Source organism: Pistacia vera, unplaced genomic scaffold (assembly GCF_008641045.1).
Source record: "Pistacia vera cultivar Batoury unplaced genomic scaffold, PisVer_v2 Contig332, whole genome shotgun sequence".
Classification (NCBI taxonomy): Eukaryota; Viridiplantae; Streptophyta; class Magnoliopsida; order Sapindales; family Anacardiaceae; genus Pistacia; species Pistacia vera.
The window spans coordinates 473,536-494,755 of record NW_022196149.1 but is presented as its reverse complement, the minus strand read 5'-3'; the positions used below and the strand labels follow the sequence as shown (position 1 = coordinate 494,755).

At 34.2% G+C, this 21,220-nt stretch overlaps 2 protein-coding genes across 2 annotated transcripts; both read right to left on the bottom strand.

The window, feature by feature from the left end:
- Positions 1–2,283: 2,283 nt before the first annotated feature.
- LOC116137708 (alpha-glucan water dikinase 2-like) lies at positions 2,284–4,007 on the bottom strand. The gene is made up of 5 exons (XM_031423394.1): positions 3,873–4,007; positions 3,566–3,739; positions 3,399–3,491; positions 3,135–3,250; positions 2,284–2,678 (listed from the first exon to the last, which is right to left on the bottom strand). The coding sequence occupies exons 1-5, from the start codon at positions 3,948–3,950 to the stop codon at positions 2,474–2,476; spliced, it is 666 nt and encodes a 221-aa protein (XP_031279254.1). The 5' UTR covers positions 3,951–4,007; the 3' UTR covers positions 2,284–2,473.
- A 583-nt stretch (positions 4,008–4,590) lies between these two features.
- On the bottom strand, positions 4,591–20,413 carry LOC116137694 (alpha-glucan water dikinase 2). Its single transcript, XM_031423376.1, is given in 34 exon segments — positions 4,591–4,920; positions 5,377–5,492; positions 5,641–5,733; positions 5,808–5,981; positions 6,115–6,213; positions 6,575–6,685; positions 6,765–6,890; positions 7,549–7,678; positions 7,761–7,864; positions 7,966–8,179; positions 8,294–8,400; positions 8,529–8,705; positions 8,882–8,965; positions 9,090–9,242; positions 9,325–9,384; positions 9,567–9,620; positions 9,743–9,805; positions 10,457–10,642; positions 11,094–11,183; positions 11,269–11,431; positions 12,297–12,431; positions 12,654–12,742; positions 16,908–17,039; positions 17,205–17,303; positions 17,434–17,544; positions 18,306–18,620; positions 19,417–19,451; positions 19,454–19,566; positions 19,660–19,690; positions 19,693–19,751; positions 19,864–19,912; positions 19,915–19,922; positions 20,009–20,118; positions 20,226–20,413. Coding segments are annotated over 34 exon segments (3,867 nt in total). The 5' UTR covers positions 20,298–20,413; the 3' UTR covers positions 4,591–4,715.
- Positions 20,414–21,220: the final 807 nt, after the last annotated feature.

Here is a 21,220-nt window from a genome sequence, read left to right as displayed (position 1 = left end):
TTTTTACAAAAAATATTACACAATCTATGACTATGGTCTATGGGTCATTAGATCCTATACACAAGTTTTTGTCCCTTGATTAAAGCAAATAAACTGGTCAGGCTAAGATGGTATGAGTTGGACATTAATATTTATAAAATAATTTATGTATATTATCTCTTCTTTTGTTAATGTAATATTTTTTCTTGTCTATTGTAAAAAAAAAAAAAAAAAAAAAATCTCTCCTAATTTTTTTTTCATATATGTTCTATACTCACCAAATTATCAAAAATAATCATTTTTATATTATTAATCTGTAATATTCTCGAACTCTTTTTATTGATATCTTCATTCAGCAAAACTTCATACTTTAATATATAATGTTATCATCAATGCAAGAGACTAAAATATATTAAAAATGAAAAAAAAAAAAAAATAAAAATACAAAAAAAAAAAAAAAAAAAAAAAAAAAACCTTACAAATTAATATTCAAGGATATTTGTCATTCACTTACTAAAAGGGAAAAAAATTGTTGATTAAAATCTTTTAAATCAATGGAAGAGATTTTGTATAATTAACAAGTGGAGAGAGATTTCTAAAAATTCAACTAGAAGGGGTTTTTTTTATAATAAATGAAGAAAGAGATTGTATTAACAAACAGGAGAGATAATAAATATAATATAATTTTATAACTATGAAATTTCCACCTCATTTTTACTTTTACCATTCATTTTGCTTTAATCAAGGGACACAAACTTGTGCGAAAAAGAGAGGTACCAATCCCTCCCTTTATATATATATATATAACTTTTTAAATAATTTTTGAGTCGTTAGGTGAAAACATTTGAATGGTTGAGATTGAATATAAATTATATAAATTATATTATTTTTTAAGTGTATTAAAGAGGAGTAAAGGAACCCTCGCCCCCAACACACACACATATATTATAATAATAATGTTGATATAAATTAGTTGCTAAGATTTATACTTGTTAAATTAAAAGACTAAATATTTTTTTTATTGGGGAAGTAAAAAAGGGTTAAAAATAAATTATTTTTATTTTTTACTACTTAACCTAATTAGAGTTTCACTCATCAGTAACTTGTAAAAGGGGTGTGGATTTGTTTGCTTTATCGGTCCACTCATTGATAAGAGTGATAATTTGACATGTGAAGTAGTCTTACAGGTTGACCTAAACCTAATCAATTGGAATTGGATATCTTCAATTAAATAAAAAAAATAAAATAAAATAAACTAATAAGGGTGCATGATAATGGACTATAAAATATAAATCTTCACATTTGAGTCCTCTTATTACATTAACACCCATTTTACCCTTACGTGATGAAACATTAAACTGAACAAATATCTGGTAACCATGGGCCTACCCAATTAGCAAGATGACACGAAGCTGTCGCACGTTTCAATTACAGTATCAAAAAATTGCCAGTAATAGTCCAACATTATGTAAATGTGGAATTTCAGGTGCAATGTTGGGTAATTGGAATAACCCAATTTGACCCAACGTGTTAAACGGAGATCCGAAATTACCTTACAAAACTGCCAAACATCCTCGGCTCAGCCAACTTATTACAATAGAAGACATTTCAATGATGGATAAAACGACGTCAAGGAATGTAAACAATGGAATATTCGTATTAAACCTTTTCAATAATTATTTATTATTTTATTTTCCATGTTTACCTCAGTCGGTTTTCTTTTATATTTTTGGGGTCCCGCTCAGTGAAAGGTGTCCACAAAGAAAAGAGTCTTTACACTTTATCCAACCAAAAATTCTGTTATCTAAGTCTTCTAGACAAAAGTATACAATATTCAAAGTTCAAACTACTACGTTGGTCCCAACACTGATAATTGTAAAATCAACATTTTCTACCAAATAATACTTAAGAGTGATTGAATAAGGACTCTCGAAGTATTATCTAAAATTCAATCTATCTCGTTTCATAATAAGAGTGGTTACTAAAGGTTTATCTAATCGTTAATTTTAAGACACCGTAGATTAGCTAAGATATGTACAAGTTAACCCGAACACTCCAAAAAAAAAAAAAAAAAAAAAAAAAAAAAAAAAAAAAAAAAAAAAAAAAAAAAAAAAAAAAAAAAAAAAAAAAAAAAAACAAACTCAAAAGGGATGTCCACCATTAAATAAAAATAGGATAATCTTTTTCCATTGCTCTTAATACCTATCTCAACACCGGATTACCATTCTAACGCCATAGAATCAATCTTGTTAAATATTATAGATTTATACTACTTATATAATATGGTGGACAAAAAATGAATTATTTCCAAAATAAACCTTATTCATAAAAGCTTAAAGTAGGTTATACAACATAAGTTATTGGCGGCCCCTCTAGTTTGAGCTCCAAGCCTCGCCCAGTTAGCACAAAGTTTTGCCTGCACAAGCTTACCCTTCAACTTCCTAGTGCCAATGAACCGAGGTGTTCCGAAATGGACACCATGTCCTTGCTTATTCTAGATTTGTGGCCTTGCCTGGACTACATATATTACTCCATCTTTTACCACTCCTTCAATGTCCTGGGCACAACTATAAAGGTTTTCTATGATTTTCCCTGCCTCGGCAATTCTTGAAAAGAGTAAGAGTTGGAAAGCTTTATCAACTATCAGTCGGTCACGGGCGTAGTCCAACACCACTCTCTCCTGTTCATCCATTGCTACACTGCAATAAGTTTGGACGACAAATTAGACAGGACTTTTGGAAGAGTATGTGAAGCCTACTGCAAGTGCCTAAGGAGAAAACTTGCTTCGGTGATTGTTTATATAATGCTCTAGAGGAACTGATGGCTGATGATCCTGCATCCGATCTCACTAGCAGTAAAATGTCATTTGCATGCCGAAGGATTACCACTATTAATATTAACCTTGTCGACCACTTAGGTCCAATATAAATGAAATCCGCATGATGAAATAGTTATACTCTGCCATTAGCCCAATTTGAAACATCAAAAGTAGGCTCAAATTCATGCACTCTTAAGTCTTTAAACCCCTCGAAGTCGGAAGATATGCAACACCTAGATGACTTTCCAATGTTTTTAGTCTGAGTCCAGGGCTTAAAGATGAATGTTATATATGTTTCATGTTTACACCAAAATAAATATGTAACTCCACAACCAACCTGTCATAAAGCCCAGCGCCTGCATATTTTTCAAGATCCTCACCATTTGAGTCTGATCTGAATATAATTGATGGCCTGCTGTATAACCCGATAAGCTTGCTTGGATAACCAGTAACCTGAAAGTGACGATTCATACTATCTTAGTAGTATGTAAACGAAGGTATATGAATTGCTTTAGTGGAATATTCGGGGAGGGGGAAGTAGCCAATTTCAGATGGATATTGTGTGCTTTTTCATGTAAGTTTGAAGAGAAGTCTGCCTTACAAAAGGAGATTTTAGATTGTTCTTTTTGGTAATGAAGCTCATAGCTCGACCAGGATAGGCACCCACCAAAGTCTCTCCCAAGCCTTTCACAATCTGTTTTTCCGCCAAGAGAAGAAATATGATGGATGCTACTACAATCATTAATGCAAAAAAGTGGCAAAAACTACCTCTGTATATATCTCCGAGTTATCCCCTGATAAGGGATTCTTTGTGTGAATAACAAAAGCATAATCCCCACAGATAATTTCTTGAATCAGTACAGCCATGCAAAGGTTGTTATGATGTAAATTAGCTTTCCTGCAACTAATAAATGCTCTTTCATTCCACTTTGAAGCCCAAACCTGCAAAGCATAGAGAAGATGCATTATCTTTACAAAATGGGATCAATGCCATTGTCCACATAAATTTTTCTATCATACATCGACTCAAAATGCTTATCATCCAAAATTTAGCACAGGTTCTTGACATTAATACCTTTTTTATCGCTTGCCAAGCAAGATTCCACCTCTCTTCACCTTGATCACCAGGCCAGGGCATACCAGCACTTCTCATTTTGCTCCTAAGCTCATGGATCTACCAACAAGTTCAGTCTCTCGTAAAATTTATTTATTTTTATATTTATTTTTATAAAAATGTTATAAGGATGTGTTGCAAAAACTAGCAAACATGGAAAGCATTGATACAAGGAAAATTGGGAAAGAGTTCCCACTTCTCATTTATTTATTTATTTTTGAAAATCAATCATTGCAATTATGTTTTGTCCTTNAAAATCAACGTTTTCTACCAAATAATACTTAAGAGTGATTGAATAAGGACTCTCGAAGTATTATCTAAAATTCAATCTATCTCGTTTGATAATAGAGTTGGTTACTGAAGGTTTACCCGACTGCTAACTTCAGGACACCGTGGATTAGTTAAAATATGCACAAACTAACCCGAATACCCCAAAAAAAAAAAAAAAAACTCAAAAGGGATGTCCACCATTAAATAAAAATAGGATAATCTTCTTCTATTGCTCTTAATACCTATCTCAACACCGGATTACTATTCTAATGCCATAGAATCAATCTTGTTAAATATTATAGATTTATACTACTTGTATAATATGGTGGACAAAAAATGAATTGTTTACAAAGTAAACCTTATTCATAAAAGCTTAAAGTAGGTTACACAACATAAGTTATTGGCGGCCCCTCTAGTTTGAGCTCCAAGCCTCGCCCAGTTAGCACAAAGTTTTGCCTGCACAAGCTTACCCTTCAACTTCCTAGTACCAATGAACCGAGGTGTTCCGAAATGGACACCATGTCCTTGCTTATTCTAGATTTGTGGCCTTGCCTGGACTACATATATTACTCCATCTTTTACCACTCCTTCAATGTCCTGGGCACAACTATAAAGGTTTTCTATGATTTTCCCTGCCTCGGCAATTCTTGAAAAGAGTAAGAGTTGGAAAGCTTTATCAACTATCAGTCGGTCACGGGCGTAGTCCAACACCACTCTCTCCTGTTCATCCATTGCTACACTGCAATAAGTTTGGACGACAAATTAGACAGGACTTTTGGAAGAGTATGTGAAGCCTACTGCAAGTGCCTAAGGAGAAAACTTGCTTCGGTGATTGTTTATATAATGCTCTAGAGGAACTGATGGCTGATGATCCTGCATCCGATCTCACTAGCAGTAAAATGTCATTTGCATGCCGAAGGATTACCACTATTAATATTAACCTTGTCGACCACTTAGGTCCAATATAAATGAAATCCGCATGATGAAATAGTTATACTCTGCCATTAGCCCAATTTGAAACATCAAAAGTAGGCTCAAATTCATGCACTCTTAAGTCTTTAAACCCCTCGAAGTCGGAAGATATGCAACACCTAGATGACTTTCCAATGTTTTTAGTCTGAGTCCAGGGCTTAAAGATGAATGTTATATATGTTTCATGTTTACACCAAAATAAATATGTAACTCCACAACCAACCTGTCATAAAGCCCAGCGCCTGCATATTTTTCAAGATCCTCACCATTTGAGTCTGATCTGAATATAATTGATGGCCTGCTGTATAACCCGATAAGCTTGCTTGGATAACCAGTAACCTGAAAGTGACGATTCATACTATCTTAGTAGTATGTAAACGAAGGTATATGAATTGCTTTAGTGGAATATTCGGGGAGGGGGAAGTAGCCAATTTCAGATGGATATTGTGTGCTTTTTCATGTAAGTTTGAAGAGAAGTCTGCCTTACAAAAGGAGATTTTAGATTGTTCTTTTTGGTAATGAAGCTCATAGCTCGACCAGGATAGGCACCCACCAAAGTCTCTCCCAAGCCTTTCACAATCTGTTTTTCCGCCAAGAGAAGAAATATGATGGATGCTACTACAATCATTAATGCAAAAAAGTGGCAAAAACTACCTCTGTATATATCTCCGAGTTATCCCCTGATAAGGGATTCTTTGTGTGAATAACAAAAGCATAATCCCCACAGATAATTTCTTGAATCAGTACAGCCATGCAAAGGTTGTTATGATGTAAATTAGCTTTCCTGCAACTAATAAATGCTCTTTCATTCCACTTTGAAGCCCAAACCTGCAAAGCATAGAGAAGATGCATTATCTTTACAAAATGGGATCAATGCCATTGTCCACATAAATTTTTCTATCATACATCGACTCAAAATGCTTATCATCCAAAATTTAGCACAGGTTCTTGACATTAATACCTTTTTTATCGCTTGCCAAGCAAGATTCCACCTCTCTTCACCTTGATCACCAGGCCAGGGCATACCAGCACTTCTCATTTTGCTCCTAAGCTCATGGATCTACCAACAAGTTCAGTCTCTCGTAAAATTTATTTATTTTTATATTTATTTTTATAAAAATGTTATAAGGATGTGTTGCAAAAACTAGCAAACATGGAAAGCATTGATACAAGGAAAATTGGGAAAGAGTTCCCACTTCTCATTTATTTATTTATTTTTGAAAATCAATCATTGCAATTATGTTTTGTCCTTGAAAGATTTATGTTCCAACAATTAAATATCATAAAAAGTAACCTTTGTGAATCTACAGATTGCAGTAGCAGTATGTAAGGATCATGGTAGTGAAAAAAGTACAGTTTAAAAATAGACAGGTAGGTTTAGTAAATTGTCAATAAAAAATTTAATGAACATTTGGAACTACCAAGGATGGTGGAGCACTCATTCGTAGAACAGCTTCTTGTATTGCTTGGAGTTTTGAAAGGTCACCACCGTTTACAAATTTGTAGAAAAGGGAAATCTTGTTTGCAATGTCCTGCACCATTAAAATTTAGTTGTGCACAAATATTCAGGATCATGGAGAGCAGTAGTTTCCCAAAATAAGAGAACAGTACCTTATTGACATCTTCCAATATAACATTCTCAAATGCTCCAAATGGTATGGCAACTGACATAGGAATCTTAATCCATGATGGGACCCTTCCTCTTAAAAATTTGATATTGCAAGATTTTGCACCAATCTATGCAATAGAAAGATGAATATAATCACATACTTTTGTTTCACTATACCAGACTTCCACCAAAAATTTCAAAATGCGACAAATATAAATTCTAATTTGACTGATTTCCAATTACTTTTTCTTTTGAACAAGCATAAGTGAATTTCACATGCAATCAAAAATTCAAAAATACAAAATGAAAAGTTTAGAGGACTTTGAAGCAGTTTAATGCCCTGCTTCCACACTAAAAAATCATCTTCACAATCAGTTGAAAAGACATCAACTTTACAATGCCTTTATATTTCAAAACTTTGCTTGTGATGCAATTGGTAATTATTACATGTAGAGCTTGAAGTGAAGAATTCATCAGCAAACAATCAAGAACACAAACACTTGATTGTTTAAGTTCATTTTCTGCTACAAGCCCAAACACACTTAAGCGGGTAAATAAGCAAATCACTTCTTCCAAATTGAGCAATATAAAAAGTTAATGATTATGATTAATGAATTTACCATCTCATCGGTGAATTCATCAGCAAACAATCAAGAACACAAACACTTGATTGTTTAAGTTCATTTTCTGCTACAAGCCCAAACACACTTAAGCGGGTAAATAAGCAAATCTCTTCTTCCAAATTGAGCAATATAAAAAGTTAATGATTATGATTAATTAATTTACCATCTCATCGGTGAAATCATCAACTGAAATGGCATATTTGCCACAGAAAATTTTCCTTTTAAAGTTGACTCCTTGAGGAATGGATGGCGTCATAAAAGAATTAAGAGATAGGTCAGAGCTACTCATGTCACTGCAAGTGAATAAAAACAGTGAATTTGCATGGTAAGTTGGTATAGAGGATTACGAATTGAGCAATCATTTGAGTGGCTTACCGAATGATCAAATTTGTGGACTTTTGTTGTATAGATACAGCTTTACCTTCCTTCAACTTGAGGTTTCTCAGAATATTCTGATCAAAGCATGTTGCAAAGCATACCTGTCATACAACTCTATCAATATATATGATAAAAGCATTCCCATTTTGACTAAACAGGAATTTATCATTGAAAGTTCAGTAAGCGAGTTGAATGAATATGCCTTATTATTTCTTGCTCTGATGGAGACGTGAGATAGAACATCTGGCATATCAGGTGTTAGCACTGCAACAGCACCTTCTGGAATCTCCTCTTCTCCAGTTACTCTATGTGCAATAATAACAGTAGGCTTTCTGTAAACTCTGTTCTGAGCAGTAATTAACTCGTTGACACAAGTTATAAAACCACACACTTCCACAGGGCTGATGACCTGCCAACTGCCAAGACACTAACTTTAGCACTTTGTTAAAATTCAATCTGTAATAAAAACATTTCACAACCGGATCAATTCCACTGATCATTCAACATAAATGGGAAAATTCAGTGATTACCAGCCCAAATTTGCAACTTTCCGAAGAACAGGTTCAAAATGGTTAATGAGCGTAGATAGAACAGCTGCTGGTCCTGCCCTGACCAACTCCTCAGTGAAACTGTCAATCTGGTAACCAAACCAAAAGCGTATAAAAGTAAATCATTCAACAAGTTAACTCAGGAAAACTTGAAACAGTAATCTTACTAGTGTTGACTTCTATTAAGCTAAATAGTGGTCAAAGAATAGTTACATACCGCAGATTTCTCAACACCAAGCAAATTACCAAGATATTTGACACTAGGTTGGATCTTTTTCTGGTAATTCTGAGACCTCTCAGCAAGTACTAGCTGCAATCGGTCAAGAATAGCCTTTGCTTGTAATGCCCACTGAACATCATTGGTTTTATATGATTCACAGACTCGGTGCCAATCCTTTGGAACAGCGTAATAACCAATTAGAAACTTATTAAGCTTTAAAGTCAAGAGATGAAATAACTTAGAAATTTTGATTTAAGTGAATAATATATATGAAGAAAATCATAACCATTGGGCACATTACATCAACTGCAATGGGTTAGAGAAGCTCTGAGGCTAAAGGACAGACATACCTTCATGCAGTAAATGAGATCTTCATTATTGACCATTGACAGGCATACATTTTCAAGCAACAAGGAAATGAAGAACATGATTTCCTGTTTCACGATGACCTAAAATAAGGGCACCAACAATAGTGTTGTTAACGACACATTTAAATATATTCATCAAATATATACCAAAGTATTGTTATTAAAAGAAAAGAAAAAAAAAATTAAATACTGGTGGATGAGTGAAGTTGAGATGTCTGAGCCCCCTTTCCATTGTTGTTCTAATAGTTGAAGTCAGAGAAAGGTCGAGGAAGAGTAAGTCTCTTGCTCTTCCATGAGCCGTGCACAAAACAGGGCGAAGCTCAATGCGAGATTCCAGTAATTTCTACAGAAGTAAATCAAACAACATAAAGATACTTCTTTCATTAAAATACCATAAAACAAAAATTTGCACCAGAAAGTATGACCTCCATCAGTCGACCAATATTCTCATCATGAATATGCTCTTTGATAAACTTCAAGCACTCCTATCATTTGACAAGAAGTAACATGAGTTATTCCCCTTCAAAATTGATCTTCGAATAATGTACACACACCTATGTACATGCCTATGTATGTATACATTTCTAGAAATCGCTAAGGAAAAATAACAACACAAGCGAAATTTTTGACAAATAAATTTAGTTGAAATCCAAAAGATGGATAATACCTGTAACTTTAGAGATAAACCACCAAAATTACCAATTCCGACTGAAACATGACCCTGAAATACCAACAGGTAAAAGGTAATCTCTATAGTAAGAAACTCAAAATAGAATGGCCATGGGAAAGAAAATGAGGTTGAATAGTAAAAAAAGGTAATTTGATTAGAATCAAAGTGTTTACCTTGAAGGAGGAACTCAAACAAGTTTCAATAGCAGATTCAAGATCAGCACCTGAATGAACAGCCTGTGGCATGGCCATTCAGTATATGATTCAGATAAATTTAAATGAAAGATTGGACTTTCTAATGACATAATGTACCTTGTTCTAGTCGGATGTGCTATGCATGGGTACTCAGGCTTTTTAATATAATTTTAGCATGTAAACAAATTTTAGCTTCACTTGTAAAGAAAACCCATAAATCAACATTAAGCTTGTAACCATCTGAAAACAGACATTTCTTCAAATGTTATTGCAAGACTCGGGCTTTCAAATATATATATATATATATATTTAAATTTCCAAAAAGAAATAGACATAGTGGACACCAATAGTGATTACAATATGATGTATTAACAACAGAAAAGACTGGTGGGGTTTTGGGGAAGCCCCCTATAAACTATCACTATATCTTGAGCTTCGCGCCCCTCAAAGTATTCTTCGTATTTGATTCATATGAGGCAAAAGGTTCTCAAGAGTTCAGCAAGGAAAATGTCTTTAAATTAGTTTACTGCCCTATTACTATGTCAGTGATCACATACAAACACTGGCTAATATAATATGCAGATTTGGAGTTGGAACTACCATTTAAGTCAATATCAGCAAACGAATGTCAGTGGAGAAGCAGGAAATAATCACACAAAGAAATTGGTGTCACGTCCAGATCGTATATAATACCTTTAGCGTCTTCAAGTACATTGTCAGGTCACGGATGAGACCCTCTTTAGCATCAGTTGTGAATCGAGGCTCTGACACAATAGGACGGTCATAACTTGCAAGCTTTTGTTTTGTGAGACCATGAGTATTTAATGTTCTCCAATAAGCATCTATTTTGAAACCACATCTCGCATAATCTAAGAGGGCCTGTCACAAAAGAAACCATTATTGAAGTCGAATGATAACTCTGTATTTATTTATCAGATCTGTCCTTTCCAGCCAGTTACATGTAAAATGGACAAGGTTCCTCAGCAGGTTTCGGTCTTGGCTCATATTGTTCGCTTCTTGGGTTAACTTGCTTAAATCATTGAAAACATAAAATTAGTAAATATTGACTCAATGTCAACAAGAAATAACTACCTTAAGGGGCCTAAAACATCTGCACAACCATAATTCCATTTTGACTAGATTCACTTTGACTTTCTAGAGACTAACCCTGCCCATGGATTCCCAGGGCAAATGTATATCTATTCAAATTAAAAAATTATACATATATGAACTAATTCCAATCCAAATATTGACCACTTGATTGTTTTACCTGGATAGAGGTCCAATCCAAGTATTTTAAGAAGTGTTTTGTCTAACATAGATCCATTACCTCGCAAATTATCACATCATCAGGGCTAGTATTATTGTGCAACTTTTGGTGCCACTCCTCCATCATGCCAGTCTTGCAGTTATTATTTCTCTGATGGTAAAAAATCAAGGAAAACTTAAGTTTGGAAGTTGGGTGAACACGAAACTAATTATGTAGAATGGTCAGTTAAAATCACCTGAATGACAAGTATTTCATCACGAATTCTCTGCCCAACATCGCCTTGACCTCCACGACCAACAAATGCCATCATTAGTCTCACAATTTCTCGATCATTTGGCCGGCTCAAATATATTTTTTGCAGTAAATTGGTGAACCTATCTTGAGCTTCACTAATTTCACTGCAAATACAGTGCAAACATAGAACTAAATAAATATATTATCTGGAACAGTGCAAATCAACTCTCAGGTCAAAGATAATTTTCATACCTAACTGTAGCTTTATCACTTAGAAAAAACTCAAGCATATAAAAGGCAAACAAGTATAATAAGATCGACATGAAGTACGGAAGAGGGGAAAGGGTGAACACATGATTGACCCACAGAGAACAAGAATTAATCTGACATAATAAAGCCTAAATATAGTTACAATTCTATCTAGGACAATGAAATTTATCTAATTTAATTGACTGAATATTGTTATTTGTATTTGAGTAACTCCCAAAGTGTTTTGCTGAGATTTCCCTATCAACTTGCCCGCCACAGAAGATTAAGAACCTATTTTCCCTTGAGTAGCATTGTTTTACTTTCCAATTAAACAGAACATTTAATTTAAAAATTAGATACTAGTACTCATAAAACCAAATTCAAATTTCAGCAAACTCCTCAAGAAGAGAGCAGTTACCAACTTAACCATAATCTACAAGTAATTTTATTTATCAGAAAAAGATCTGCAAGTACTCGAGGACAGTAACGGTCCTGCCAAGTTGTTGGGTAGAAGCCCCTTTTTTGTGAAAATCTAATGGATAGAAATGTAACATTATTCTACTTGTTTAAAGCTTGAAAAAGTAGGAAAGAATCAGTCATAACACCAATAATTTAACCAAATGATAAAAAAATGTAACACCAATCATGCTATGTTGTCAAACTTCTGTTATTTTAAAACTAATAACTAGACAAGGATATGAAATAGAATGCATCACAACCATTAAAAAGTCGAGATGCATCAGAAAGTCTTTGATAAAAATAGAAAAGTACAACTTTTACCGAGGTTTCACATTGTAATTCTTGTTCCAAGTGAGATGCCTGCATGCCATGAACCTCAACCAAACCAATATACCGATGAGCCCCAGTTCACCCTCACCTTTACAATGTTCTGTCAACTCTGTCACAATATTGTACCTGCATCAGTGAAAAAAATAAGTACATTTGGTGCAAAACCATTTGAAGGAGACAAGTACATACACTGTCTGCTTATCCTGCGAAGTCAAATATTAACTTTTTACAGTGTTCTTGAGCCCATATAAATAGAATCAGATACAAAGCAATGCTATACAGTGGATTTACTAAAATAAACATACCTAAAGTTAATTATGGTGTCCTTTACTTCCTATTTAAAATTACCTGTGCATTAATGATCTCTCAGCCTCTTTTTCTCTTTTAGATATTTCATCAAGTAACCATTTTACAATTCCTTTCCCTTTCCCATCAACCTGAAAAAAGCATTCTTCAATTTCTTATTGATATAATTTGCATTAATAACTTCACAGTTGAAAGACTGCAAATACCAGAGTACTCTCACATAGGTTAGAAGATAAAGTGCAATAGAACAAAATGAAAAAATCCACCTAGCTAAATACTAGAATATATAAAAAAAAGCAATAATTTTTCACCACACCTTAAATGTAATATCAACGAAATTAACATTTATAAAGCATTCAAGGGGACAGAGATGAACCTATTTTGAAATTATTCCAGTCAGGGACAAATCAAGGAAAGCTTTCACATATGTCATTAGGATATTGGCTTTTCTCGGGATGCACAATCCATTAATTAAATTCAGGTAAGCACATAAGGGGTGTGTTAGACTTTGAAAATGATGGTTATTTTTCCATAAGCTTAAGTTTTTAATATTAATTGTTATTTGATGAGCAACCAAAGGGGAAGGTTTACCGTAGGAAGAAGTAGAGTAAGAAGCAGGGGAATAATTGACATTTAGGAGGTTAGAAGAATTTGTTGGGAAGGGACAGGTGGCCTAGGGAGAGTGGAGAGAGAGAAATTCTGTTATGAATAAACTTAGGGCCAGGAGGGAATAAAAGGGGAAGAAGGGAAAAGGGAGAGGCATTGAAAAAGTTGAGTAAGGTTGGATAGGGGAGGTGACTGACCCTCGAAGTCAATATTATATTTCTGTTTTCTTCTGTATTGAGTTTAGCTTATTTACTGGATCATCAGTTGTGGGTCATTGTAGTAGTATAGACTCTGATTAGTTCCGATCTAACTGTTTCATTGCCATTATAGAGAATGCTTGTTTTGATTGTGAGTGGGATTGGAACTGTACCTATTTGTAGTGTAATTGATAAGTTCAGGTCAGGTTCTCATCATTATTCAATAAGACAAACATATGTAACACAACTCACTTCTTAAGGAATGAGGGATGGGAGTGACTGATGCATGTTTGATCATCATACGCAGATTTCTACAGTATGGCTAATGAGAGCAGAAAGCAAAGAAAAACTTTTCTATCTATTTGATTGTTTTTTATGCCACTTGAAATGTAATGTCAATAGAGTAGATATGTTGGATAACAGTATGTTAACAGAGATAGACATAGTCCATAAAAGCTATGGCCAGGCATGCATTTCAAAATTAGATTCATGAACAAAAAAAAAAAAAAAAAAACTTGAGTTTTTGAACTCTATATGTACGTTAATTCATGCTCTGCAAAAAAAAATGGAACCATGTCAAATTAGTTAAATTTCTGAGGCGCATTGGCATGGTAATATATAAGTTACTTATAAGAAGGGAAAAAAAAGTTACCTTTCCATTTGGATCCATTGGGTGCAAGACTGCAAAGAAGTTTGCCCCTTTGTTTTTATCCAAGAACCACCAGACCAAATCACAAACTGAATACCAGCAAATTTCTTCTTCCGCAAATCAATATCTACAACCTTTATTTTTTTTTTTTTTTGTGTGTGTGTGTGTGTGTGTGTTTGTTAGTGTTGGGAGATAAGGGGTCTAATTAATACAATTAAATGGGGTATAGAGATATTCAAAAAGAAGGAAGAGTGAGAGAACGAAAGTATGGAGTATTAATAAAAAGTTTGTGTCAGTTACCTGAAAGGATCCTTTTCCAGTTGATATGTCTGTAAAATATGTCTGACATGCTCCAGCAACCATTTTTGATTTTTCAGGTAATATTTCAGATGGAGGGGCCTGCAATGAGTGAAGAAAGATGACTATGAATAAATTAATATTTAACTAACTAAGGCTAAACAACTTTTTATGCTCAATTCATATGTTCGTCAAGATGCATATCGTACAAAATCAGGCTAAAGTTACTTACCAACCATTCCTCTCGAGACAACTTTGATAATCCCCAGTGAAGAACTGTAACACCCTTCATGTTCACAGCAACCAAAATGTGATAGTCACTGCGAACAATTTTCGACAGGACCTGTACATAGCGAAGAACTCAACAGCAGTCAATGAGAAGAATGGACTTTTAAGATAACAATCAGATTGTGTAGGATTGTACTCAATTTTATTTGGAAACAAGAGGGTAATATCAGAACTTGTCTATTAGGAAATTGACAACTTCCATCATATACAAACTGACACCCATTTTTCACTATATATTTCATCTAAGAAACCATATCAATTCTCAGCAAAAAAGGGAGAAGATCCTTTTAGAAGCACAAAATGCTATACCATACACGTTATTTCTCCTGCATAATGGAGTATCAATGGTAATAATATATACTAGGTTAAAGCTCTTAATATATTGTGACCAATTAGAGGAAATATATCTTTACCTAATTACACATAAGTTGCACAAGATGAAGTCGTTTCCATTCACAAATTTTATTTGGAACGGTTCCAAGTGGAGCTTTCATCAGTAAAACTGTTTGTAAAAGGTTGTTGATTATATTTACTTGTTGATCATAAAAATAATATAAAAGAGTATTTTGGGTATTTTAAGATTTTTTATTCCAAGCTGATAAACAAGCTTTCAAAATAAGCTTAAATTTGAATATCTTCAAGTAGATACAATTGAGGTTCCTAGGGTAAAAATGAAAAATATGCTCATTTTAAAGTGCAGCCAAACAACAAAGGTTACCTTCTTGCTTTAAAAATTATGTTTAGTATTTTAGAAGCCACGCCAACACATAATCTATTTGAATGTAACAGAGATTCCTTATCACAAAGAATACTAACCACTATTTCATAGTTGCCACATAGATAATTTTCTTGTGAGATCACATTATCTCCTCCAACAGATTTCTCCACAAGATCCGCAAAAGTTGATGATGGAATAGTGGAGCTTTTGGCATGTCCGTCAGAATGCTTTTGCAACCACTTTTCAACATCCAGTCTCCTGCAAGAAGACGGTGGTACTTCATATCTGAATTGCTCTCTACTATCGGACACTGTCTTTGTACATGTAGTCATACAACTACTTTGCAACTCATTAAAGGAAATTCCCTTCAACAGTTGACATTGAAGCTCTCTCAAAGCATCATTAAAATCTTGCTGCATCAAGTTACAGGATAAAGAAAATTATCAATACCAACTGAACTGACATTTCTCTAAGGATGCATCAAGGATGCATCAGAGTTCTAAATGATCCCTGAATCCAATGCACAGAAATTTAGTAGGGGTTTGGTTGCAAAGAATAGACATAAATTTAGAAGATTACAACCTTCTAAATCAATCGAACATAAACACAGGTAATATTGCTGATATCACGCACTTGCACATCCTAGGCTAACAGATTGCTATCAAGCATCAGGTTGCTAAGTGGAACCAAATGTCTAATAAATGCCAAGGCTAAAAAACCTTTGGGAGCATACAAAAGATGGTGGAATGAATCTGCGGATTGAAACAAACCATGTACTAAAAAACGCATCCCTGGTAGTTTAACTGCTCTGGAAATAAAATAAAAAAAAGAAGTTATTCAAATTTATGTAGACATAGGCCCAAAGTCTGGGGCAGGGGCACCATGCAAAAGAGGGATTCCCTTTTTCAAATTTAATGTGTGAGCCAAAAAGCTACTCTCACACTGTTATGGTAAGACAATGACATCATGCATAAAAGAAAAAGCCTTCTACTGCTAAGTTTTCCTTGACAATGCATAAACAATTGTGCTGATTCTTAAAAAAAAAAAAAAAAAAAAAAAATCGGACTTCCTGTAAAAACAGTAAGAGACAATGTCAAGGGTTTCCAAAATCAATTAAGAGCTTGGTCTACCCATTGGCACCATATGATCCAATAAACACCATAAGGAGCAGAATTTGTGAGCCAATTGGATTTCTACAGTATGGCTAATGAGAGCAGAAAGCAAAGGAAAAACTTTTCTATCTACTTTGATTGGTTTTATGCCACTTGAAATGTAATGTCAATAGAGTAGATATGTTGGATAACAGTATGTTAACAGAGATAGACATAGTCCATAAAAGCTATGGCCAGGCATGCATTTCAAAATTAGATTCATGTAAAAAAAAAAAAAAAAAAAAAACTTGAGTTTTTGAACTCTATATGTACGTTAGATTCATGCATCTGCAAAAACAAATGGAACCATGTCAAATTAGTTAAATTTCTGAGGTGCACTGGCATGGTAATAATATAAGTAACTTATAAAGAAGAGGAAAAAAAAGTTACCTTTCCATTTGGATCCATTGGGTGCAAGACTGCAAAGAAGTTTGCCCCTTTGTTTTTTATCCAAGAACCACCAGACCAAATCACAAACTGAATACCAGCAAATTTCTTCTTCTGCAAATCAATATCTACAACCTTTTTTTTTTTTTTGTGTGTGTATGTGTGTGTGTGTTTGTTAGTGTTGGGAGATAAGGGGTTTAATTAATACAATTAAATGGGGTATAGAGATATTCAAAAAGAAGGAAGAGTGAGAGAACGAAAGTATGGAGTATTAATAAAAAGTTTGTTTGTGTCAGTTACCTGAAAGGATCCTTTTCCAGTATATATGTCTGTAAAATATGTCTGACATGCTCCAGCAACCATTTTTGATTTTTCAGGTAATATTTCAGATGGAGGGGCCTGCAATGAGTGAAGAAAGATGACTATGAATAAATTAATATTTAACTAACTAAGGCTAAACAACTTTTTATGCTCAATTCATATGTTCGTCAAGATGCATATCGTACAAAATCAGGCTAAAGTTACTTACCAACCATTCCTCTCGAGACAACTTTGATAAACCCCAGTGAAGAACTGTAACACCCTTCATGTTCACGGTAACCAAAATGTGATAGTCACTGCGAACAATTTTTGACAGGACCTGTACATAGCAAAGAACTCAACAGCAGTCAATGAGAAGAATGGACTTTTAAGATAACAATCAGATTGTGTAGGATTGTACTCAATTTTATTTGGAAACAAGAGGGTAATATCAGAACTTGTCTATTAGGAAATTGACAACTCCCATCATATACAAACTGACACCCATTTTTCACTATATATTTCATCTAAGAAACCAAATCAATTCTCATCAAAAAAGGGAGAAGATCCTTTTAGAAGCACAAAATGCTATACCATACACGTTATTTCTCCCGCATAATGGAGTATCAATGGTAATAATATATACTAGGTTAAAACTTTTAATATATTGCGACCAATTAGAGGAAATATATCTTCACCTAATTACACATAAGTTGCACAAGATGAAGTCGTTTCCATTCACAAATTTTATTTGGAACGGTTCCAAGTGGAGCTTTCATTAGTAAAACTGTTTGTAAAAGGTTATTGATTATATTTACTTGTTGATCATAAAAATAATATAAAAGAGTATTTTGGGTATTTTAAGATTTTTTATTCCAAGCTGATAAACAAGCTTTCAAAATAAGCTTAAATTTGAATATCTTCAAGTAGATACAATTGAGGTTCCTAGGGTAAAAATGAAAAATATGCTCATTTTAAAGTGCAGCCAAACAACAAAGGTTACCTTCTTGCTTTAAAAATTATGTTTAGTATTTTAGAAGCCACGCCAACACATAATCTATTTGAATGTAATAGAGATTCCTTATCACAAAGAATACTAACCACTATTTCATAGTTGCCACATAGATAATTTTCTTGTGAGATCACATTATCTCCTCCAACAGATTTCTCCACAAGATCCGCAAAAGTTGATGATGGAATAGTGGAGCTTTTGGCATGTCCGTCAGAATGCTTTTGCAACCACTTTTCAACATCCAGTCTCCTGCAAGAAGAGGGTGGTACTTCATATCTGAATTGCTCTCTACTATCGGACACTGTCTTTGTACATGTAGTCATACAACTACTTTGCAACTCATTAAAGGAAATTCCCTTCAACAGTTGACATTGAAGCTCTCTCAAAGCATCATTAAAATCTTGCTGCATCAAGTTACAGGATAAAGAAAATTATCAATACCAACTGAACTGACATTTCTCTGAGGTGCATCAGGATGCATCAGAGTTCTAATATCCCTGAATCCAATGCACAGAAATTTAGTAGGGGTTTGGTTGCAAAGAATAGACAAATTTAGAAGATTACAACCTTCTAAATCATCAACATAAACACAGGTAATATTGCTGATATCACGCACTTGCACATCCTAGGCTAACAGATTGCTATCAAGCACAGGTTGCCAAGTGGAACCAAATGTCTAATAATGCCAGGCTAAAAACCTTTGGGAGCATACAAAGATGGTGGAATGAATCTGCGATTGAAACAAACCATGTACTAAAAAACGCATCCCTGGTAATTTAACTGCTCTGGAAATAAAATAAAAAAAGAAGTTATTCAAATTTATGTAGACATAGGCCCAAAGTCTGGGCAGGGGCACCATGCAAAAGAGGGATTCCCTTTTTCAAATTTAATGTGTGAGCCAAAAAGCTACTCACACTGTTATGGTAAGACAATGACATCATGCATAAAAGAAAAAGCCTTCTACTGCTAAGTTTTCCTGACAATGCATAAAGAATTGTGCTGATTCTGAAAAAAAGAAAATTCGGACTTCCTGTAAACAGTAAGAGACAATGTCAAGGGTTTCCAAAATCAATTAAGAGCTTGGTCTACCCATTGCACCATATGATCCAATAAACACCATAAGGAGCAGAATTTGTGAGCCATGACAGTAATATACCTATATAACTAATGTGAATCTTGTATCTAGGGGATAAATATCACCTGTTGTTGTTGTGGCGAGCTTGTGTGCCTCCCTTACTTTCCCAGATTTGAAGTGCTTTGCGCTCTATTAAATCCTTTGGTATGGGTATGAGAAGTATTTGCATCAATCCAGGTATCTTGATGTGAAAATTCCCATGGTTTAATCTTAACCTAAACGCAAGTAAAACATTTTCATAAAGGTTCAACATGCTCAAACACCCAATGCGTCAAATAAAAAGCTAAGCTGATTATTACACAGCACACCATCTGTCATGACTGCCATCCTTCAAAACAATTCAATGGCGTGTATCTTGGGATCCCGCAACTCAATAGCGACTACATATGCTTCTCCACTCGTGCAATTTAAATAAAAGTTTCATGGTCAAAGTTATTTATGAACCTTATTCTGAAAACACATATAACAGCCAAACCAGCGAGGAGAAAATGAAAGTAGAATGAAGATAGACCTTAATAAATGGTGTTTGCAATGCACCTTGCTTAGGATGTTCGGCAGGATATACCAGCTCCTGTATAAGGAAATTATAAATCAAAAAAATTTATTGAGTGCACAAATAAATTGTAATTGAAATACTAGATTGCGATTCGGTTTTACGTGTTTCCATGGTAAAGAAAACCCCAGTGAAGAATCCAAGTCCGCGTACAATTCTTAAGTTGAAATTCAACTCTTACATTGCGCATAGTTGAAGATCCAGACACATTTATCTAAGGACTCAAAAAATACAAAAGAAAATTAAAAAAGAAAAAAAAATCACAACTTTCTTCCAATTAACAAATAACCATAAATTTGAGACAAATATTGAACCTACTACCTGAAGCTTTATGCCTTCCACGAGCTCAAAATGATGAACTCGAGGAACCTGCTTGTCCTTAGAGGTCGCCATTCAAAACTGTTTGTGAACAACAGTTGATTGAAAAAGAAATACTCTATTTATAAGTGTCAAAGACTCATCAAAACATTATGCAATAACTTGTAATATATGCGTCCACTAGTTGATTAAAATTACGTCCACCAATTACTTGTTTAATTATCTTTTTAGGTTTCGCAGAACCTTGCAATGGTTATGTTAAATAATAATCTTAGTCAATTATCTAGTGTTCTATTCTTATCGTTAAAAGTGTAAGTGTAGCTAGAGAGATCAAAAGAAAAAGGAAGAGAAAAGCTAGGGTTTCTTACGAGGGCACGTGGGAGTCTGCAAGAATTGAAATGCCATTCGAAGGTGGAATCCTGGAAAAGAATTCGAGGAATTAGATTCTTTCCCGACTTTCAACCAAAAAGATGGCATTTGCGTATGAAAATTTGATTCCCACCGAGGAAAAAGTGCCAGATTCGAAGTCGTCATTGACGATGGAAATTGCAGAGGACAAGAAGTAATAACGGCCAAAGATAAAAAACGCGCGCTCTGTTTACGCGAAGGCGCTTTAAATTTTTGCAACGGGTGAGGGACATGTTGCATTGCATTCACTCATACAAAACCCACTTGGAGTTGGAGGTGGTGGGTTAAACGGTGCGTTTAATTCAGCCGTCGATAAACATTGATGACTTGGAGAATGTGATGAATTTTTTTAAGTTGTAATTTATAAATCATTCTCAATTTTTTATGAATTAAAAAAAAAAATTGAACTACTACAATTCTCGTTATATTCATCAAAGATCCGTGGAGGCGATCAAGTAATTACTAATTAGTACCCAAAAACACCTGAAATAGGTACACCATCCAAATGGAGTCAAAAGGCCACAATTCTCGAGTTATTGCAATATACATAAACCATTTTTATTTCTATGACTACCCTGTTTCACCCCATA

Excerpts from the sequence above, each read along its gene's own strand:
- LOC116137708 (XM_031423394.1), bottom strand. The coding sequence starts at position 3,950 with ATGAGAAGTGCTGGTATGCCCTGGCCTGGTGATCAAGGTGAAGAGAGG. Across the intron at positions 3,740-3,872 it reads CTTGGCAAGCGATAAAAAAG|GTTTGGGCTTCAAAGTGGAA; the intron begins GTATTAATGTCA and ends TATGCTTTGCAG. Across the intron at positions 3,251-3,398 it reads ACAATCTAAAATCTCCTTTT|GTTACTGGTTATCCAAGCAA; the intron begins GTAAGGCAGACT and ends CGTCACTTTCAG.